We start from the raw sequence: 24032 nt of genomic DNA on the forward strand, positions 1-24032 counted from the left end.
AGAATTCAAATTTCCTTGAAGCCTGGGAAAGGAGACCTCAAATACAATAACTTAAAAAAACATAAAGAAAAGGCAGAGAAATACTGCACAAATGAAGGAACAAACTAGAAACATCAAAGTTCAAATAAATGAAGAAGAAATAGGAAAACTACCTGAAAAAGAATTCAGAATAATGATAGTAAAGATGATCAAAAACCTTGAAAACAAAATGGAGAAAATGCAAGAATCATTTAACAAAAACCTAGAAGAATTAAAAAATAAACATACAGAGACAAACAACACAATTACTGAAATTAAAAATACTCTAGAAGGAATCAATAGCAGAGTATCTGAAGCAGAAGAACGAATCAGTGAACTGGAAGATAAATTGGTGGAAATAACTTCTGAAGAACAGAATAAAGTAAAAAGAATGAAAAGAGCTGAGAACAGTCTCAGAGACCTCTGGGACCATATCAAACACAACAACATTTGAATTTTGGGATCCCAGAAGAAGAGAAAAAGAAAAGGTATGAGAAAATTTTAGAAGAGATTATAGTTGAAAATTTCCCCAACATGGGAAAGGAAATAGTCAATCAAGTCCAAGAGGCACAAAGAGTCCCATACAGATAAATCCAAGGAGAAACATGCCAAGACACATACTAATCAAAGTGACAAAGACTAAACACAAAGAAAGACTATTAAAAGCAGCAAGGGAGAAGCAACAAGTAACATACAAGGAAAACTGCATCTACTTAGCAGCTGATCTTTCAACGAAAACTCTGCAGGCCAGAAGGGAATGGCAGGATGTATTTAAAGTACTATCTCATTCAAAAATGATGGAGAAATAAAAAGCTTTTCAGACAAGCAAAAAGTTAAGAGAATTCAGTACCACCAAACCAGCTTTACAACAAATGTTAAACGGACTTTTATGGTCAAGAAATACAACAGAGAAAAAGATCTACAAAATCAACCCCAAACAATTAAGAAAATGGCAATAGGAACATATATATCAATAATTACTTTAAATGTAAATGGATTAAATGCTCCAACCAAAAGATACAGACTAGCTGAATGGATACAAAAACAAGACCCATCTATATGCTGTCTACAAGAAAGCCACTTCAGACCTCAAGACACGTATAGACTGAAAGAGAGAGGATGGAAAAATATATTCCAAGCAAATGGGAAGCAAAAGAAAGCTGGAGTAGAAATCCTCATATCAGATCAAATAGACCTTAAAATAAAGAAGATTACAAAAGATAAGAAAGGATACTACATAATGATCAAGGGATCAATCCAAGAGGAAGACATAACAATTGTAAATATCTGTGAACCCAACATAGGAGCACCTATATACATAAGACAAATACTAACAGACATAAAAGGAGAAATTGACAATAATGCAATAATAGTAGGAGACCTTAACACCCCACTCACACCAATGGACAGAACATCAAAACAGAAAATTAATAAGGAAACACACGTCTTAAATGATATATTAGATGAGATGGGTATCATTGATATCTTCAGGACATTCCATCCAAATGCAGAAGAATACACCTTCTTCTCAAGGGCACATGGAACATTCTCCAGGATAAGACCATATCCTGGGTCACAAATCAAACCTCAGTAAATTTAAGAAAACTGAAATTGTACCAAGCATCTTCTCCAACCACAATGCTATAAGACTAGATATCAATTACAAGAAGAAAGGTGTACAAAACAGAAACACATGGAGATTAAACAACATGTTTCCAAATAACCAACAGGTTACTGAAGAAATCAAAAGGAAATCAAAACATTTCTAGAAACAAATGACAATGAAAAGACGACAACTCAAAACCTATGGGGTGCAGCAAAAGCAGTTCTAAGAGGGAAGATTGCAGCAATACAGTTCTACCTCAAGAAACAAAAAAAACATCAAGTAGACAACCTAACTTTACAACTAAAACAACTGGAAAAAGAATTTAAAAACCCCAAAATTAGTAGAAGGAAAGAAATCATAAAGATCCAAGCAGAAATAAATGAAAAAGAAACAATAGTAAAGATTATTAAAACTAAAGGTGGTTCTTTGAGAAGATAAACAAAATTGACAAACCTTTAGCCAGACTCATCAAGAGAGAAGAATTAAATCCACAGAATTAGAAATGAAAAAGGAGAGGTTACAACAGACAGTGCAAAAATACAAAGGATTATAAGAGACTATTATGAACAACTATATGGCAATAAAACAGATAACCTGGAAGAAATGGACAGATTCTTAGAAAGGTTCAGTCTTACAAGACTGAACCAGGAAGAAATAGAAATTATGAACAACCCAATTACAAGCACTGAAATTGAAGCTGTGATCAAAAGCTCCCAAAAAACAAAAGCCCAGGACCAGATGGCTTCACAGGAGAATTCTATCAAACATTTACAGAAGAGATAATGCCTATCCTTCTAAAACTCTTCCAAAAATTGCAGAGGAAGGAACACTTCCAAACTCATTCTATGAAGCCACCATCACCCTGATACCAAAACCAGACAAAGACAACACAAAAAAAGAAAACTACAGGTCAGTATCACTGATGAACATAGATACAAAAATCCTCAACAAAACTTTAGCAAACAGAATTCAGCAACATATCAAAAAGCTCCTACACCATGATCAAGTTGGGTTTACTTCCACGATGCAAGGATTCTTAAATATATGCAAATCATTCAGTGTGATACACCATATTATCAAATTGAAAGATAAAAACCATATGATCATCTCAATAGACGCCGAAAAAGCCTTTGACAAAATTCAGCACCCATTTATGATGAAAACTCTTCAAAGAATGGGCATAGAAGGAACCTACCTCAACATAGTAAAGGTCATATATGATAAGCCTACAGCAAACATTATTCTCAATGGTGAAAAACTGAAAGCATTCCCCCTAAGATCAGGAACAAGACAAAGGTGTCCACTTTCACCACTATTATTCAACATAGTTCTGGAAGTCCTAGCTACAGCAATCAGAGAAGAAAACAAAATAAATGGAATCCATATTGGAAATGACGTAACATTCTCACTGTTTGCAGATGACATGATACTGTACATAGAAAACCCTAAAGACAGTATCAGAAAATTACTAGAGCTAATCATTGACTTTAGCAAAGTTGCAGGATACAAAATCAATACACAGAAATCACTTGCATTTTTCTATACTAACAATGAAAAATCAGAAAGAGAAATTAAGGAATCAATACCATTCACCATTGCAACAAAAGGAATTAAATATCTAGAAAGAAACTTACCTAAGGAGACAAAAGAACTGTACACACAAAATTATAGGACACTAATGCCTCTTGAGAAATCTGTATGCAGGCCAGGAAGCAACAGTTAGAACTGAACATGGAACAACAGACTGGTTCCAAATAGGAAAAGGAGTGCATCAAGGCTGTATATTGTCACCCTGCTTATTTAACTTCTATGCAGAGTACATCATGAGAAACACTGGGCTGGAAGAAGCACAAGCTGGAATCAAGATTGCCGGGAGAAATATCAGTAACCTCAGATATGCAGATGACACTACCCTTATGGCAGAAAGTGAAAGGGAACTAAAAAGCCTCTTGATGAAAGTAAAAGAGGAGAGTGAAAAAGTTGGCTTAAAGCTCAACATTCAGAAAACGAAAATCATGGCATCCAGTCCCATCACTCCATGGGAAATAGATGGGGAAACAGTGTCAGACTGTAGAGTTGGATTCTGAAGAAGGCTGAGTGCCGAAGAATTGATGCTTTTGAACTGTGGTGTTGGAGAAGACTGTTGAGTCCCTTGGACTGCAAGGAGATCCAACCAGTCCATTCTGAAGGAGATCAACCCTGGGATTTCTTTGGAAGGAATGATGCTAAAGCTGAAACTCCAGTACTTTGGCCACCTCATGAGAAGAGTTGACTCATTGGAAAAGACTTTGATGCTGGGAGGGATTGGGGGCAGGAGAAGAAGGGGACGACAGAGGATGAGATGGCTGGATGACATCACTGACTCGATGGATGCGAGTCTGAGTGAACTCCGAGAGTTGGTAATGGATGGGGAGGCCTGGTGTGCTGCAATTCATGGGGTCACAAAGAGTTGGACACGACTGAGCTACTGAACTGAACTGAACTGAATGAGGGAAATCAAAGACCACATAAACAGATGGAGAGATATTCCATGTTCCTGGGTAGGAAGAATCAATATTGTGAAAATGACTATGCTACCAAATGCAATCTACAGATTCAATGCGACCCCTATCAAATTACCAAGGGCATTTTTCACAGAACTAGAACAAAAAATTTCACAATTCATATGGAAACACAAAAGATCCCAAATAGCCAAAGCAGTCTTGAGAAAGAAGAATGGACCTGGAGGAATCAACCTTCCTGACTTCATATTATACTACAAAGCTACAGTCATCAAGACAGTTTGGTACTGGTACAAAAACAGAAATATAGACCAATGTAACAAGATAGAAAGCCCAGAAATAAACCCATGCACCTATGGGTACCTTATTTTTGACAATGTAGGCAAGAATATACAAGGGGGCAAAGACAGCCTCTTCAATAAATGGTGCTGGGAAAACTAGACAACTACATGTAAAAAAAATGAAATTAGAACACTTGCTAACACCATACACAAAGATAAACTCAAAATGGATTGAAGGCCTAAATGTAAAACCAGAAACTATAAAACTCTTAGAGGAAAACATAGGCAGAATACTTGATGACCTAAATCAAAGCAAGATCCTCTATGACCCACCTCCTAGAGTAATGGAAATAAAAACAAAAGTAAACAAGTGGGACCTGATTAAACTTAAAAGCTTTTGCACAGCAAAGGAAACTATAAGCAAGGTGAAAAGACAGTCTTCAGAAAGGGAGGAAATAATAGCAAATGAAACAACTGACAAAGGATTAGTTTCCAAAATATACACGCAGCTCATACAACTCAATACCAGAAATACAAACAACGCAATCAAAAAGTGGGAAAAAAAGACCTAACAGACATTTCTCCAAAGAAGATATACAGATGGCTAACTAACACATGAAAAGATGCTTAACATCGCTCATTATTAGAGAAATGCAAGTCAAAACTACAATGAGATATCACTTCACACCGGTCAGAATGGCAATCATCAAAAAGCCTACAAACAATAAACCCTGGAGAGGGTGTGGAGAGAAGGGAACTCTCTTGCACTGTTGGTAGGAATATAAATTGATACAGCCACTATGGAAGACAATATGGAGATTCCTTAAAAAACTAGGCATAAAACCACCATTTGACCCAGCAATCCCACTCCTAGGCATACACCCTGGGGAAACCACAATTGAAAGAAACACATGTATCCCATTGTTCATTGCAGCACTATTTACAATAGCTAGGACATGGAAGCAACCTAGATGTCCATTGACAGATGAATGGATAAAGAAGTTCTGGTACATATACACAATGAAATATTACTCAAAGGAATACATTTGAATCAGTTCTAATGAAGTGGATGAACCTAGAACCTATTATACAGAGTGAAGTGAGTCAGAAAGAGAAAGACAGATACTGTATTCTAATGTATATATACAGAATCTAGAAAAATGGTACTGAAGAATTTATTTATAGGGAAACATTGGAGAAACAGACATAGAGAATAGTCATATGGACATGGGGAGAGGGGAGGAGAGGGTGAGATATATGGAAAGAGTAACATGGAAACTTATATTACCATATGTAAAATGATAGCCAATGGGAATTTGCTGTATGGCTCAGGAAATCAAACACAGACTCTGTATCAGCCTAGAGAGGTGGGATGGTGAGGGAGATGGAAGGGAGTTTCAAAAGGGAGGGGATTTATGTCTATCTATGGTTGACTCATGTTAAGGTTTGACAGAAAACAGCAAAATTCTTTAAAGCAATTATCCTTCAATACAATATAAATTAAAAAAAAAAAGATTGGGGCTAGATATTAGGGATAGAAACAGGAATAAGAAATGCTTCCACATTTATGGAGCTTACAGTCTATTGGGGAAGTCAAACCAAAATAATACAATAAATAGATAATTAGAAGTTATAATAAGTGAAATAAAAAGGGTAGAAAATGAAAGGTAGGGAACATGATTTTCCTATGGTTCAATGATGGGCTTAGAGAGTGAAATTTAAGCTTTGATCATGAAAGAAGAGTCAGCCATAGGAACAGCAATAAAAAAGCACTAGACGCAGAGTAGCATATGCAGTGTCCCTGAGCTGGGAAACTGGAATTATCCCAGAACTCAAACCAGTGCTGCTGTGGCTGGAACCCAGTCTTTAGACAGCAGAGAGGTACAGGAGGAAGTTTGGGAAGAAGACAGGACTTCTAGGCAAGAGGAAGAGTGGGCTCTTAGTTTATAGAGCAAGAAAATGGTAGACCAGGGATTTGAACCAAGGTTATAGTAGTCCCCAAGTCCCCTATACTGGTGGTACACAAAGTGGATTCCATAGATCAACAACGTCACTGTCACTGGAGAACTTGCTGGAAATGCTCATTCGTGACCCACCCCAGGAACTCCAGTTCCAGAGCCTAGTAATCTGTTTTAACAAGATTGATATCCACTACCTTCATGAAGATCAAAGACACCTTAAATTCCCCACTCCTCTCATTTACATCTTTCTCACAGTCCAAGCAGGATTACTCCTTTAAGCAACCTAATCGTTTGCGTGCAGGACTGGTCCTTTAGCATGCAGCACCCACTGCTTATCTTACATCATGTAGTCCTGCCAGGCCTGCAGGTTCACTCAGTTGAGCTCTGCTGTGCACTTTGCTCAAACTTCTTCTCTCTGTTGCAGGACAATTCGCCCCAACAGTGCAGTGCGCTCCATCTACAAAGCTTCTGGCTGCTCCGACAACCCCAACCATCACGTCAACTACCTGGAGCATGTAGTCGTGCGCATCACCATCACCCACCCCAGGAGGGGAGACCTGGCCATCTACCTGACCTCACCCTCAGGAACTAGATCCCAGCTTTTGGCCAACAGGTACGGTCATGGCCCCTGACCATCAGTGAGCACTCAACTACTCATTAAACTGGAAAAAGAATGAAGAATCAGCAGTTCTTCTCCTTCTTCTTTTTTTTTTTCCACTTTTTACAAAGTTGAACGTTGTGCATGTACAAATATTATAAAATCATGATTTTTTATACAATTTTTAAATATTACTTTCCATTAACAGTTTTTACAAAATATGGACTATAGTCCCTGTATGGTTACAATACATCCATGATCCTGTCTTATACCCAATAATTTGTACCTCCCACTCCCCCACCTGTATATTACCACTCCCAACCCCATCCACTAATTTTTCCTCTATATCTGTCTGCTACTTTTTTGTTATATTCACTAGTTTATTGTAGTTTTAAATTACACATGTAAGATACACAGTGTTTGTCTTTCTCTGACTTATTTCACTTAGTATAATGCTCTCCAAGTTTATCCATGTTGCTGCAAATGACAAAAATTGTTTTTATGCCTGAGTAGTATTCCATGTATATATGTACGTATGTGTGTATCTATATAGAGATGTATGTATATATACACATATGTGTTCAATCGCAGCTTACTCTTTGCAACCCCATGGACTGTAGCCCACCAGACTCCTCTGTCCATGGAATTTTCCAGGCAAGAATATTGGAGTGGGTTGCCATTTCCTTCTCCAATATATACATATACATATATACACACACACACTCTTATACCACAGCTTCTTTATTCATTCATCTTTTGATGGACACTTAGGTTGCTTCCATATCTCAGCTGTTGTAAATAATCTGCTATGCACATTGGGGTCTACTTATCTTCTTGAATAACAACATGATTAAAAAATAAGCAGAAGAACTGAATAGACATTTTTCCAAAGAGGAAATGAAGATGGCCAACAGGTATGTGAAAAGATGCTCAACATCACTAATCATCAGGAGAAATGCAAATCAAAACCACAATGAGTTATCACCTCAAGCCTGTCAGAATTGCTATCATCAAAAAGAATACAAACAACAAATGTTGGCGAGGATGTGGGGTAAAAGAAATTCTTGTACACTGTTGGTGGGAATCTTGTACACAATTGGTGCAGCAACTGGAAAACAGTATGGAAGGTCTTCAAAAAACTAAAAATAGAACTACCATATGACCTAGCAATTCCACTCCTGAGTGTAGATTTAAAAAAAAAAAAAGATAATTAAAAATATACAGCTATTCTTTAATTTCTTACTACCCTAAGAACTTCAGTGAGAGGTGCCACGTAGATGTCATGATGAGATGGTCATAGCTCTCACTGCCCACACATAAATAGAGTAATGAGCTGGGTAGAATCTATTGGCATGAAACAGTGTAACACTTAAGATGTGTGTAATATTAAAAGGATGCCACAGAAAAGTTAAAGGCCACCTGTTGTTCTTTATCCTATAAAAGAAATGCAGAACACTGACTCTTTAGTCCTCTGAGATGGTATTCCTGGCCCCTAAATGTCTGCTGGCATTTGTTGCAGATTAACTGAATGCTCTTGCCTGAGCACTTTCCAAAGTTAAAGGAAATTCTATTTATTTTTAAAAAAAGATTTTGGCATATTTTTTTCTACAAAGATTCAGTTAGTAAATGTTTCAAGCTTTGCAGGTCATGTGTCTGTTACCACTCCTCAACTCTGCCGTTAGAATGCAAAAGTCATTGTAAACAACATAAATGAATGTGCATGGCTGTGTTCCAATAAAACTTTATTTATACAAACAGGCCAAGGGCCGGATTTAGTTTGAGGGCTGGCAGTAGTTTCCTAACCACTATTTAAAGGTTGGCCCTTTAGTCTTTATGGGCCAAGGGAACACTCACTTTCTCTTTGTAGCCTCTTCCATTCTCTCCACTCCCTTCAAACATTTCTCCAGCAGGTAATTGTATTTCCAGGATCCTGCTGAAAGGCCAGAATGTTCTAGCACAAGTCTTTTGCTCCATTGGCTTTTTGAGTAGTTGGGATCCTGGGTGGGGGATACTTGTCAGCAAGTGGGACCAGATGAGGAAAGGCCAGGTTTTCTTATACACCCCATTCCCATTATGGTTCTAAATTACAAGCCACAGTGAGAAGCCTAAAAGTTTCTTTAATTTGATGTTTTACTCCAAGAGGAACATTTAATAGGAGCAAAAACCTTACTGTCAAAGGCCTATACAGTCCAAATGAAAGTCAAACTTTTATGTCGACAAGGCCACCTGTCCACATGCCAGGTGTCTGGGGCAGTGGTGATCTCTGGTAGTCCACTGACAACAGCCCAGACGAGCTGAGGGGCCAAGTCCAGTGCAGGCCTACAGAGCTGAAAGTGAGACTGAGGAACTCTCAGTGGCTTTTCAAAATCTCCAAGTTCATCTGCTGTAGGACAGTAAGAAAAAGAGAAAGCAGGAACATTTCTAGAGTCTCTCATTGCATTTTATTTCTGTTTTTGGAAGTCTTCTTGTGTTCATCCCTAAAACCTAACAGCCTTCATTAGAGCATGAGGTAACCTGGGCTTCATATTCTATGAAGTGAAACTTTGCCAGGATCAGTATATGCAGCTGTGAGAAACTGAAGGATGCTTTGGCATCCAGTTGCTGGACACGCCCTCCTCACTGTGCAGTCAGGGATCTCAGCTGCTGCCAGGTCTTGCTACTACCTGCCTGAGGCTTCTCTTCAGCAAGCAAGGCCTTCAGATGCACAGTTCTATGATTAAGGGACATCATGCCAGCTGTTGTTACCGAAGCCAGGGAAGACCTTGTTCTTGATTTCTTTTTTCTTTTCTTGACTGCTGTTCATGTGCATTGAATTTGGAGTATCCAGGTGACCCCAGTGAAGTACAAAGGTTGGCTTCACACATGTGTAACTCTTCTCCCTGGAGACCCCTCCATTGTAGAAAAATGGTCCACCCACAGTTGTTTTCTTGGAAAACTCAGTCCCTTCAGCCTTTCTGGGATCTTCTGCGTATTTCAATATTTCTTGTTGGCTTCCCTGGAAATGACTTCAGTGAGGAAACTTGTGAGCAGAGGAGCAAAAGATTCCAAGACAGGCATTTGGTGAATTACAGTGTCACTGGCTTCAGTTCCTTGTGAATTCTTCAACAGCAGGCATCCGCTTTGCTCTTTGCAAAGTGCTGAGCCCCAAAGTGCTGCCTGACTTGTGTCAAAGAAAAGTAACAGGCATTTCTGATGCTCGGTGACCCATCCTATGGTTCACTTTAGTCTGTCCCACAGGGGCCCCCTGGGAATAAGGTCTGCATGCAGAGTACATCTTCTTGGTCCAGAGCATTTCTTAAAGTGCTGCTCTTTTGTCTCTTCCATCTCAGCGCTGAAAATAAGTAGCCACCCCTCAAAAATGGCAGATAAAATGGAGAGGAGGGAGGAGACTGGAGATAAGGGATGTAAAAGGATGTCATGAATTCATTTGCCCACAGTTCCCCCAAACACTGCTATGAACATCTGACCTTTTAAATGTAAAACAGCTACACTTGGTCCCCAAACCAGTCTGGCCACCTTCCAGGGCCTGGCTCCCCCATCCTTGTAATTGACACTAGTAGAATCCTTCCTACTGAAGTAGCTAAGGCAAGATGGTTTCTTTTGGCATTTTTTTCCTTCTGGCATATTCCAAAACTTTAATTTTATAAGAGGAAATCTCTCTTCAGAACTTTCCAGGCTCTGACCTCCTGGCAAAGAGGCCTCTGTGTCCTCTCACCTTGGCCCTGTTTCAAAGCACACTCCCAGGATTGGGATCTGAGGGCAAGAAGCATCAACAAGGGATGGGCAGGTGGTGAGGGGAAGGTCTGCTTTGCTCCTGGTGGCCTTCAAGTTGGCCTGCTGGCCTGGGCACTATACCTGTCCTCAAGGAAAAGGTGACCAGGTCAGGGTTTAGAAGGAATTTGTATGTCAGAGATTTTTTAAATTTTTTTAAATTGAAGTGTAGTTGCTTCACAATGTTGTGTTAATTTCTGCTGTACACAACAGTGATTCAGTTATATATATATACACACACACATATGTACACATTCTTTTTTATATTCTTTTCCATTATGTTTTATCATAGGATATTGCATATAGTTCCTTATGCTATACAGTAGGACTTTGTCATTTATCCATCCCATATGTAATAGTTTGCATCTGCTAATCCCAAATCCCCCTTTCCACTGGGCAGTCTATGTCTGTTTCTGTTTCATAGATAGGTTCATTTTTGTCATATTTTAGACTCCACATATAAGTGATATCATACAGTTTCTGCCTTTCTCTTTGTGACTTAACTACACTTAGTGTGATAATCTCTAGGTCCATCCATGTCGCTGCAAATGACATCACTTTCTTCTTCACGCTGACTGGGGTTCCACTGTATATATGTACCACAGCTTCTTGATTCATTCATCTGTCAGTGGACATACAGGTTTTTCCCATGTCTTGGCAATTGTGGATAGTGGTGCTACAAACATAGGGATGTGCATGATCTTTTTGAATTATAGTTTTTTTCTGGATATAATTGTAGTTTTTTCCAGGCATGGAATTGCTAGATCATATTGTAATTGTATTTTTAGTTTCAGGAGCCTGCATACTGTTTTCCACAGCAGCTGCACGAACTTGCATTCCCACCAATAGTATAGGAGGGTTCCCTTTTCTCCACACACTCTGTAGCATTTGTTATTTTAGACTTTTTAATGATGGCCATTCTGAGTGATGTGAGGTGATTACCTCATTGTTGTTTATCTTTGCATTTCTCTGTTAGTGATGTTAAGCATCTTTTCATCTGCCTATTGGCCATCTGTATGCCTTCTTTGGAGAAATGTCTATTTAGGTCTTCTACCGATTTTTCAATTGGGTTGCTTTGTTGTTGTTGTTGTTGAATTTATGAGCTGTTAACACATTTTGGAAATTAAGCCCTTCTGGTCACATCATTTGCAAATATTTTCTCCCATTCTGTAGGTTGTCTTTTCATTTTGTTTATGGTTTCCTTTGCTGTGCAAAAGCTTGTAACTTTGATTAGGTCCCATTTGTTTATTTTTATTTCTACTGCCATGGGAGACTGACCTAAGAAAACATTGGTATGGTTTATGTCAGAGAATGTTTTGCCTATCTTCTCTTCTAGGAATTTTGTGATGTCACATCTTATGTTTAAGTCTTTAGGCCATTTTGAGTTTATTTTTGTGTATGATGAGAGGGTGTGTTATAACTTCATTGATTTTTACATGCAATTGTCCAGCTTTTCCAACCCCTCTTGCTGAAGCGATTTTTTTCCATTGTATATTTTTGTCTCTTTTGTCAAAGATTAATTGACTGTAGATGTGTGGGTTTATTTTTAGGGCTCTCTGTTCTAGTCTATTGATACATATGTCTGTTTTTGTGCCCATACTACACTGTTTTGATTACTGTAGTTTTGTAGTATTGTCTGAAGTCTGGAAGGGTTATGCCTTCTGCCTTGTTCTTTTTCCCTTTGTCATTTCAGGGCCTTTTATGGTTCCATATAAATTTTAGGATTATTTGTTCTGGTTCTGTGAAAAAAATGTCATGGGTAATTTGATAGAAAGTGTTAGTCATTTAGTTGTGTCTGAGTCTTTGCAGACCCATGGACTGTAGCCCGCCAGGCTCCTCTATCCATGCAATTCTCCAGGCAAGAATACTGGAGTGGGTAGCCATTCCATTCTCCCAGGGAATCTTCCCAACTCAGGGTTTTAACCCAGGTCTCCTGCATTGCAGGCAGATTCTTTACTGTCTGAGCCACCATTTGATTGGGACCATATAAAACCTGTAGATTGCTTTGGAGAATATGGTCATTTTAACAATATTAATTCTTCTAATCCAAAAGGTGGGATATCTTTCTTTGACTCATCTTCAATTTCCTTTATTAATGTTTTATAATTTTCAGTATATACGTCCTTTACCTCCTTGGTCAAGTTTATTCCTAAGTATTTTATTTGTGTGTCAGAGATTATTATTGAGGACAATAAGTAGTTCCCCTATTAGACACTCATCTTTCTTTCAGAGAAGTCAATATTTCTGAGGAGGACCATGTAAAACAAAGAACACTGTGCCGTTAAAAGACAGGAATCCTGAAAGGCTTAAAACACAAAGTTTTCCTTGTGGGGTCATCTGGGATGAAGAGTTAGAGCTCTGGTGGCTGAGTCATCCCTATTTTGACCTCTCCTGTTTGTCCCTGAGGCGCAACTCTTGACAGTGGACTGGGCATTGGCCTCTGTGAGAAGGAAGGACACTGAGGTCCAGCTCAGACTCAGAATCCAAGGCTCACTCGGTGGCATCTCCCCTTAATGGTGACATGCATCTCCCCTTAACTAGACATGCCAACGAGGAGAATAAGCTAGGAAGGGGGCTGAGGGGACAGCAACCCTCCTCCCTTATTATCTTCATTTTGGTATTGACAAAACCTGTGTCCTAGTCTTGGGACCAGAAACTGCTATCCATAACGGTAAATTCCAAAAACAAAGGCCACGGTTAGCATTCCGAAAGTCCTTCCTTTCCTCGACATTTCAGGAAGGAGTGTCTTCAGTGTTGCTCAGCCCTTCATCATGGAAATTCCTCAGGAACGGATTGTTTTGCTGTCGCTGAACATGTTGCCCTGGTGGGCTGTCTGGAGCCCCTCAGTGCCTCCCCATCCTGGCTGCTGGGCACTTGTTAGAGCTCCCGTGGAGAACAGCTGTTCCAGGAAGCAGGGTTTACCCGAGCATCTGCAGGTGCTGAGCCCTGGAAGGCACTCGGCAGCCTTCACAGCTAGTCCGACTAGAGCTGCGTGCCCCATCAGCCCAGCAGGCAAGCCCCGGCACCACCCGTAGCAGGTCAGGTGGGGGATTTAGTGGGTTGACAGAGCCATCCCGGAGTGGACAGTTAGTGCCTTCTCTTCCCTTTGTTTCCTCCTGCCCTCCCACCCTCCGCTCCTCCTCCTGGCCTGTCCACCCTGCCTAACAAAAACTCAAACCAAATAATCAGCACAAATGCTTTACTTCTAGGCAGACCATGGGGATCTGGCATGAGTAGGGGAACCTAGGTGGGCTTAGATCCCTTTATGATAGATACAAGAGCAACTATATTTCATCATTGTTGCACTGAGCTTCTTTTTATTTTTTTAATTTATTTTTAATTGGAAGATAATTGCTTTACAATGCTGTGTTGATTTCTGCTGTACAACAGTGTGAGTCAGCCATGTGTATACATGTATGGCCTCCTTCTTGAGCCCCCTTCCCACCACCCTATCCCACCCCTCTAGGTCATCACAGAGCACTGAGCTGGGCTCCCTGTGCTGTACAGCTGCTTCCCACGAACTCTCTCTTTTACACATGGTAGCGTGTGTATGTCAGTGCTCCTCTCTCAATTCAGCCCACCCTCTCCTTCCCCCGCTGTGTCCACAAGTCCATTCCTAAAGCAACTTTAGATGCTACCCCTTATATGACCACATGTTCAACTTCTGCCTACAAATTTTCCAACAGAAAGCCTGTCCCATCACATTCTTCCTTCAACTGCATTTGTCAGAATTGTAAAAACCTTGCTTTTTTTTTCCCTAAATACCCGCATACTTTCTTCAACTCATTGAGTTTTAGACTTAGTTTAGCTATATTGGCTCTCTGTTCTAGATTTTGGCCTCCAACTGAAAGCTGAAACTTTGCCTTTCTTTCTACATTTGATTACAGATGTGTATCTCTGGTTCTAATTATGGTCTTAAGTGGAAAGAAGGTATACTTTCTCATCTGTACAACCTATAGTTTCTATAATTAACTGTGTTTAACTGTTGTGTTTCTACCTGAATATTTTTGTCACTGCGCAAATGTTCAATGACTGACTACCCACATTTTGCAAAGTCATGCTATATAAATGCAGGTATGACTTGCCAAAATTACACTTTTGCTGGGGAAGTTTCACATTACACAAGGCCTCACCATGAGAAAAAGCTTCTTTCTTTATTCAAAAGACAGTACAGCCTTTGGAGTTAGAGCTGGGGTGGTCTTGATATCACCCGCTTTTATGTTCAACTTTGGAAAAGTGATTTTTTTCATCTAGAAAACAGACATAGTTGTATCTGCCTCACAAGTCTGTTACAAGTAGTAAATAATACAGTAAGCTCCTAGTATAGTAAGCACTTGTAAGTGCTAACCCTTATTCACACAGTGCTTTTCAAAACACCTTGCAAATGACTACTACACAGAGATGACTGGATCCTTCTCCCACAGAGGCTGATTCTAAAGGTCTGGGAGAGGCTCATGGATCTGCATTTCTCATAAGCTCACAGGTGACGCTGAAGCTTCCTGACCTGTCTGCAGATCACGTTTTTAAATAGCACCGATTTAAAAGATCACCCAACTTTTTCAAACACATTCTTCTTATTTTCATGTCACCAAAAGACTTGTGAGCAATATGCTGCTGGGTGCTGTGAAAGTCACTTACAAAGGCATTTATAATGTAAACCAGATATTTACATAAAGTGAAAAGTGAAAGTGAAGACTCTCAGTTGTGTCTGACTCTTTGCAACCCCGTGGACTGTAGCCCACCAGGCTCCTCCATCCATGGGATTCTCCAGGCAAGAATACTGGAATGGGGTGCCATTTCCTTCTCCAGGGGATCTTCCTGACCCAGGGATCAAACCCAGGTCTCCCGCATTGCAGGCAGACGCTTTAACCTCTGAGCCACCAGGGAAGCCATATTTAGATAAAGCCTACTATTAAAGAGTAAATCTTCAAGATGATTAAGTGAGTACTTATTTACAAGTACTTATCATGTACCCACAAGGATGAATGCCTTTGGGGGCTGGAAGTTAGTAATAGTGTGCATGTTGAAAGTTTATTTTGAAACTCGTGTTTTCAGGTATTCCAAACTTCTAGAACCAGTACCTTTCTCTCGACGTTTCTTAAATGATTTAGAAGAGAGCAAGAAACTTAATAGTGTGTTTTAAATACCCTATTTCATAAGCAAATTGTTTAAAACTTACAAAAGGCAAACATCTAAAGAAAATCAAAAGTTCAGTTTCAACTGAGCCAAATTAGTGCTTTACACATTCTATCAGCTTTATGTTAAATTGTGATGAAGCACTAAAAAAAATAAAAAGAAAAAAGAGAACTTCCCAAATATTCGATTAATGTCTAATTCTGTAGTGAACACAAACACCATCTAGGAAGTCATGGATAATTCTGAAATAAATATCCATTTACATTTGGGAAATAGTAATATAACACATGGCTGTCAGTAGTTATAAAATGTCTTATTATGTAGTTGCCATAACATTATAGAAGTACGTGGTAGCCCTGACACCTTGACTGACTCTTTTAAGTGAAAGGGGAGGAAAAAAGCTTCCAGTAATTATATGAGTTATTTCCTGAGTTAAGTAACCCTCAAAAGGATGTACTACATTTAATGGCAGTCCTTTCTACCAGGTTTCATCCAAGCAATTTATTTGAAAACCGCTCACAGGGATAGGGCTGTGGGGCACCGTTTTAATAACTGGCTACATAATTTGTGCCACCGCATGCGTATATCATTTCAGTGAGCACATGATTATGAAGTCAAATTGACAGAACAGGGTTTCACTGCAATAGGAGATATGGACACGGGCATGGAGTTAATCTACTCCAGCTTTCAGCACACTGGCCTTGCTTTATTAACATCTGATCCACACTAATAATGCCAATATGTGTCTGTTTTCTTCACTGTTGGCAGAGCACAGACATTCAGACAGAGCACTGGACCGCTTAGCTGATAAACAACCGCACAATTAGAATCTCTATAGCGGTGTCCAATGGTTTGACGCTTGGTTTGAGCAAGTATATTCTTTGCAACACGAATCTCATCTGCTACCTACGTTACCTTTTGTTATATGCAGACAACACAAGGTTTTTAAACAGTACAGTACTAAAGATAGGGAACAGATTAAGTATTGAATCGGAGTAAAAATAAAAGGGTGGGATTAGAAAAGTCACTGCCCAGCTAGTTGAAACAACAGCAATCAGTGTCTATTTCTCTCCTCATCAACTCTTTTAGCAAAATGCAGTGATCGTGTTTGGCTGCATTTTAATTCCTCTCCTCAACTTTTATGTCCACATGAAATTAATGAGCATTCCAGCCCTGCATAAAATGAAGAGACCAGGGTGGGGAACCATTTAGCCAGAGAGACAAAGCCCATTTATATTTGGGCTTTAAGACACTTTTGTGAGTAGTGAATTATGGATAGTTCTTCTGGGTACTAGTTTACATTTAACTTTCATTCCAAATGTGATTTTTAAATGATTGATAGCAATGGAATGATTTCCAAAGTTGGAGAGGAAAGGGTGTAAGGGAAGAAACATAGGGTCTGCTAATCCAGCAGTCAAATAACTGACCCGTGAGTAATTAAGAGTTGGCTGAGGTTGTGGAAACAAGGCTGCCCCTCATGTGATGGCAGCCTCCAGTCTCCTTTGTAGTTTCTGGACCTGAGGCAGTGAGCCAAGTGTTCTGTCTAAACTGTTTGGGAATTGCTTTTAGGTTCAGCACTCTTGGAAAGGTATTCCGTGACAAGTTGTTGTTTCAGTGCCCTCAAATGGCACAACAGCCTCAATGAACTGGAACCTAAATTGGAACTGAGAAGGGCTGAGAAGTGGTTCTAGACCAATTTTCTGCCTCCATCCATTTCTGTGTCAACATGTTCGCTTCAGTAACATCTCTCAGGCAGGAAGGGTTATTTGAAAACATTCCTTCTTCTCTACCTCTGTGTCTCCATTGCAGCCAACATACACTTTCTGGGTTTTGCATGAAGGACTCAGTATGTAAGTCAGTTGTTTAATGGCCCAGCAATTTCTTCCTGGCCAAGTCCAGTTTCAAGCATTAACTGGTAAAACAAGCCCTACGGTGATAGTGCATGCATTGTAGGATCTCCTGGATGTATGTACCACCCACGATCTGTTGAAGATCATTTACAATGGAAAAACACTCATGTAAGGAGCCACCATTTCCATCTCTGTTAGCATGAGGGAAAGCTGCCTGATCCAACATGGTCCTCGTTGAAACGCCACACCCCTCTGTTCAGAAGTAACCTTTTACAGACAGTGTACAGATATTCTAAAGAAAAAGGCCTCCTTCATTATGAATGGGGGCAGTGATTTTCAAAACTTATATGAAGAAGTCACAAAACATATATGAATATTCCAAAGATCTGTAATGTTCTCTAGTAAAGAGATCTGTTCAACTTTAACTCAGCCTTGTCAATTTTCTGGACATGGGACACTGAGAATGCTGCTAAAATACTTTTTTCTTCTTTCAAGAGCTCAGCAACACGTAACAGGTGATTTTCCTGTTTATTGTTCTTCTCCAAGTGTCAACCACTTACCTTACACAGTCCCTATTTACACCATCCAACCCTTCTGTTTGAGAAGCCAGCTATTTTAGAGGGAGCCTCAAACACATTTATATAACACACACACAAAAAAAATCAGAGTTATTATGTATTAGTTACAATGAGATTAAACTGGTTTTTAGAACGGCATATTTTTCTCCCAATGGGAAGAACCACAAGTTCAAATTAGAGCCACAAGTTTCCTTGGTGAACATGAAATTAAAGCAAGGAGAGTTGACTGTATGTCATAAATAGCTATCAAGATCCAGTTGTCACGACCTTTGTATTTATCTACTCTGAAGGATAGATAATATCCTAGTAACTGGATATGGTTCAAGCAGAAAAAGATTTCATACAGGGAATTAGGAACTTAGAAAATTAGTGGACAGACTGGAAGGGCAGAATCTAGGCTGCAGTTCCAGGCATGACTTCCTGAACTGGATAATATTAATGGGCATGATCTTTTCATTTAGGGGTAATTTCCATATAATTCACTTTCAATGTAAATAATGAAGTTTTGATAAATATTTCCTTGCATAACTATACATTAGTTTCAAGATATAAAACTGTTCCTCCACTCCCAAAACTTCCATCATGCCCCTGCCTCCTCCCTCCTGGCCCATGGCAACCACTGATCTGTTTCCATTTAAGTAGTGTTTTCTATAATGTCATATGAAATTGAATCAGATAGTACATAATCTTTTGTGTCTGACTTTTTCCACTTAGCTTATTGTCTTTGAAATTCATTCATGTTGTTGCAGTTATTAATCGTTCAAATTTGTATTACTAGGTAGTGTTTCCTTGTATGAATATAGCATAATTTATTTATGCATTCACCAGATGATGGACATCTGAGTTGCTGATAGTTTTTGACAATTATGAATAATGCTGCTGTGAACATTCATGTGGAGTTCTTTGTGTGGACACATGTCTTTACTCCTCTTAGATAAATAAACATCTGGTAGGGGGGGATAGTTTAGTCATATGGTAAGAACTGTCTAACTGTTGTACAGAGCAGCTGCACCATTTTACATATCTATCAGCAGTCGAAGCAAGCTTCAGTTGCTCAACATCTCCAACTCTTGGTACTACCAGGCTCGTGGGTAGAGTTTTAGCCTTGGTTCCCTGATACCCATGTCATTATCCCTCCCAGATTTGTTACTACATGGCAAGTCCCATGCCTGTTTCCCAGTAATTATGTATGTGTGTGTATCTGGATCTACTAATCAGTGATGCCTAGGATGAAGACACTCTCCAGTGCTGAACTGAACATGTGATGGATACAGAGAGGTCATTGATCATGGTCTTGACTGGACCCTCACTAGATTTTAAACAACACACAAAAGCAATGTTTTATGGCTCTCTCTCAGGCTTTTTGATCATTCCATGGAAGGATTTAAAAATTGGGAATTCATGACCATTCATTGCTGGGGAGAACGAGCTGCTGGTGACTGGATCCTGGAAGTTTATGACACTCCCTCTCAGCTGAGGAACTTCAAGACTCCAGGTAAGGACTCTATGTCTATAATTTGATTTATTGTACAGAAAAATGGTGTATATCTGGGCAATAAATGTGTTTCACATTCATATATCAATTTTATCCTTTTTCATGTGATTCTCTGCCTCGAGTTATCCTCCTGTACTCCAATTCTTGAGATTACCATTAGAAAAGTAATAATTTAGGATAAGAATTCAAGAAAAGTCCTTTAAATATAAAGACAAGATAAAACATGACAGCTATTGATTGATATTTCAGAATTATGATCAATGTCTCTAACCACCTTCCATTACTTTATCAAAAAACAAGCCAGCCTTGTCCACATGCAATGGGTTAAATCACATAGACAGGTTTCCTTCAATATCTTTTTTCTGAGTTTGCTTTAAATTTAATTTTCAGTGAAGATAGGACCTTGAGCTTGGCTTATGCCAGTTAAACTGGTGGCCACTAAAGAAAATGAGTGATAGCATTCTGCCCTGCATAAGACCAAGAGCTAAGTAAAGAGAAAACTTTCCTGATTTGAGAAACATGGTAATGAATGATGTCAACAGAATTCTTTTCAGGTCATCTCAGGCTGTGTTGCCACACATGGCCTGTTTCCCTCTTCCTGCTGATGTATGAACCTTATTTGTAACATAAAATAAGGAAAAGTACAAATGCAGTGTGAGATGGGAGACCAAACAGTTTTTTGCAGCACCCTGTGTTCAATATCAGTAGTCCAAGTCTATGCCCCAACCAGTAATGCTGAAGAAGCTGAAGTTGAATATTTCTATGAAGACCTACAATACCTTCTAGAACTAACACCCAAAAAAGATGTCCTTTTCATTACAGGGACTGGAATGCAAAAGTAGGAAGTCAAGAGATACCTAGAGTAACAGGCAAATTTGGCCTTGCAGTACAAAATGAAGCAGGGCAAAGGCTAATAGAGTTGTGCTAAGAAAACACACTGGTCATAGCAAACACCCTTTTCCAACAACACACGAAAAGACTCTACACATGGACCTCGCCAGATGGTCAATACCAAATCAGATTGATTATATTCTTTGCAGCCAATGATGGAGAAGCTCTATACAATCAGCAAAAACACCACCAGGAGCTGACTGTGGCTCAGACCATGAACTCCTTATTGCAAAATTCAGACTTAAATTGAAGAAAGTAGGGAAAACCACTAGACCATTCAGGTATAACCTAAATCAAATCCCTTACCACTATAGAGTGGAAGTGAGAAATAGATTCAAGGGATTAGATCTGATAGAGTGCCTGAAGAACTAAGGATTGAGGTTCGTGACATTGTACAGGAGGCAGTGTTCAAGACCATCCCCAAGAAAAAGAAATGCAAAAAGGCAAAATGGTTGTCTGAAGAGGCCTTACAAATAGCTGAGAAAAGAAAAGAAGCAAAAGGCAAAGAAGAAAAGGAAAGATACACCCATTTGAATGCTGAGTTCCAAAGAATAGCAAGGAGCGATAAGAAAGCCTTCCTCAGTGATCAAAGCAAAGAAATAGAGGAAAACAATAGACTGGAAAAGACTTGAGATCTCTTCAAGAAAATTAGAGATACCAAGGGAACATTTCATGCAAAGATGGGCACAATAAAGGACAGAAATGGTAGGGACCTAACAGAAGCAGAAGATATTAAGAGGTGGTAAGAATCCACAGAACTACACAAAAAAGATCTTCAAGACCCAGATAATCACAATAGTGTGATCACTCACCTTGAGCCAGACATCCTGGAATGTGAAGTCAAATGGGCCTTAGGAAGCATCACTATGAACAAAGCTAGTGGAGGTGATGGAATTCCAGTTGAGCTTTTCAAATCCTGAAAGATGATGCTGTGAAAGTACTGTACTCCATATGCCAGCAAATTTGGAAAACTCAGCAGTGGCCCCAGGACTGGAAAAGGTCAGTTTTCATTCCAATCCCAAAGAAAGGCAATGCCAAAGAATGCTCCAACTACCACACAATTGCACTCATCTCACACACTAGCAAAGTAATTCTCCAAGCCAGGCTTCAACAGTGCGTGAACTTCCAGATGCTCAAGGTGGTTTTAGAAAAGGCAGAGGAACCAGAGCTCAAATTGCCAACATCCGCTGGATCATCAAAAAAGCAAGAGAGTTCCAGAAAAACATCAAATTCTGTTTTATTGACTGCACCAAAGCCTTTGACTGTATGGATCACGACAAGTTGTGGAAAATTCTTAAAGAGATGGGAATACTAGACTACCTGACCTGCCTCCTGCAAAACTTGTAAGCAGGTCAAGAGGCAACAGTTAGAACTGAACATGGAACAACAGACTGGTTCCAAACCAGGAAAGGAGTACGTCACGGCAGTATATTGTCACCCTGCTTATTTAATTTATATGCAGAGTACATCATGAGGAATGCCAGGTTGGATAAAGCACAAACTGGGATCAAGATTGCTGGGAGCATTATCAATAACCTCAGATATGCATATGACACCACCCTTACGGCAGAAAGCAAAGAACTAAAGAGCTTCTTGATGAAAGTGAAAGAAGAGAGTGAAAAAGCTGACTTAAAACTCAACATTCAGAAAGCTAAGATCATGACAGCTGGTCCCATCACTTCATGGGAAATAGATGGGAAACAATGAAAACAGTGAGAGACTTTATTTTCTGGAGCTGCAGAGTCACTGCAGATGGTGACTGCAGCCATGAAATTAAAAGACACTTCCTACTCCTTGGAAGAAAAGCTATGACCAACCTAGACAATATACTAAAAAGCAGAGACGTTACTTTGCCAACAAATGTCTGTGTAGTCAAAGCTATGGTTTTTCTAGTAGTCATGTATGAATATGAGAGTTGGACTATAAAGAAAGCTGAACACAAAAGAATTGATGGTTTTGAACTGTGGTATTGGAGAAGACTTTAGAGAGTCCTCTGGACTGCAAAGAGATCCAACCACTCCATCCTAAAGGAAATCAGTCCTGAATATTCATTGGAAGGACTGATGCTGAAGCTGAAACTCTAATACTTTGGCCACCTGATACGAAGAACTGACTCATTTGAAAAGACCGTGATGCTGGGAAAGATTGAAGGCGGGAGGAGAAGGGGACAACAGAGGATGGGATGGTTGGATGGCATCACCGACTCAATGGACATGAGTTTGAGTAAGCTCTGGGAATTGGTGATGGACAGGGAAGCCTGGCGTGTGCAGCCCATGGGATCACAGAGTCAGACATGACTGAGTGACTGAACTTGGTTGCCTGTGGTGGAGCCCTGAGTAGTGCTTGCCTAGTAACAAACGCTCTCTCTGTTTGAGAACTGCCCCAGTTCCCACCCAGCTGTGGCCACATCTTCCATCATCTAATAAGTTGTTGCTTCTTAATCCTTTGTCTAGTCCATCTGCAGAAGAACAAGGCTTGAAGGCCATTATAGGACTGGGGTACAAGTCTAAGTCCTCTTTTGATCAGAACAGATTAACCCAAGCATTCTATAGTTAACTGTAATGGTATGTATCATTTGGATACTGTGGGTTGTATAGGACAAAAGAAGCAATCAGTAAAGTGAAGAGTGAAGCATACATTTTTTTAAAAATTTGTTTTTATTATTTATTTTACTGTTTTGGATCTTAGTGGAGCATGCAGGGATCTTTAGTTGCAGCATGTGGAATAAAATCCAGGCCCCCTGCATTGAGAGCACAGAGTCTTAGCCACTGGACCACCAAGGCAGTCCCTCTGATGCATACATTTGCCACACTTTTGCCACACCAGTCAGGGGAAGTTGTTCATTCTGAGAGATCCATTTTTAGGGCACACAGTGTAGCCATCTCTTTTCCTTTATTCCATGATGTGGTTCATCTGTGTTGTCTCAGTGGTCCCAGACTCAGGGGAATCAAAACCATCATGGTACCAAGGTCACAATGAATCAGGATAAAAGTTTTGTGAAAGCATATCTGAGCCCAGCACACCTCCAGCAGCCACCATATAAGTAATAATTGCCAAGGTCTTAGAAATCAGATGTTTGTCAACAAGGCAGGGTTGATAGAAAACATCTGAATAAACTAGATCCTAGTTACTGGAAAGCTTTCACTTGTTCCTAATCTCAGTTCCCAGGACCTTCCCCTCTCCTTCCCTCTTCTCTTCAAACCATGCTTCTTGCTCATGCCATGGAGATGCCCTGTGTCAAGGCACTCAGGGGCAATAGCAGGCATGGTAGCTGGACTGGGCTGCCCTGACCAAAGGGCAGCTCCCAGTAGATCCATCAGCATGTGTCACTCATCTCAAGAGATCT

General features: G+C 39.8%; 1 protein-coding gene across 2 annotated transcripts in view; it reads left to right on the plus strand.

The window, feature by feature from the left end:
* Positions 1 to 24032, plus strand: part of PCSK5 (proprotein convertase subtilisin/kexin type 5) — a 513187-nt gene that overhangs the window by 302369 nt on the left and 186786 nt on the right. For both annotated transcript variants that reach the window (XM_040256508.1, XM_040256430.1), the window contains exons 12-13: positions 6792 to 6980; positions 19659 to 19795. In XM_040256508.1, coding sequence (XP_040112442.1) covers positions 6792 to 6980; positions 19659 to 19795 — 326 coding nt within the window. The remainder of the gene's footprint in view (positions 1 to 6791; positions 6981 to 19658; positions 19796 to 24032) is intronic.

The sequence above is a fragment of the Oryx dammah genome, unplaced genomic scaffold, assembly GCF_014754425.2.
Source record: "Oryx dammah isolate SB20612 unplaced genomic scaffold, SCBI_Odam_1.1 HiC_scaffold_1, whole genome shotgun sequence".
NCBI classification, from domain to species: Eukaryota; Metazoa; Chordata; class Mammalia; order Artiodactyla; family Bovidae; genus Oryx; species Oryx dammah.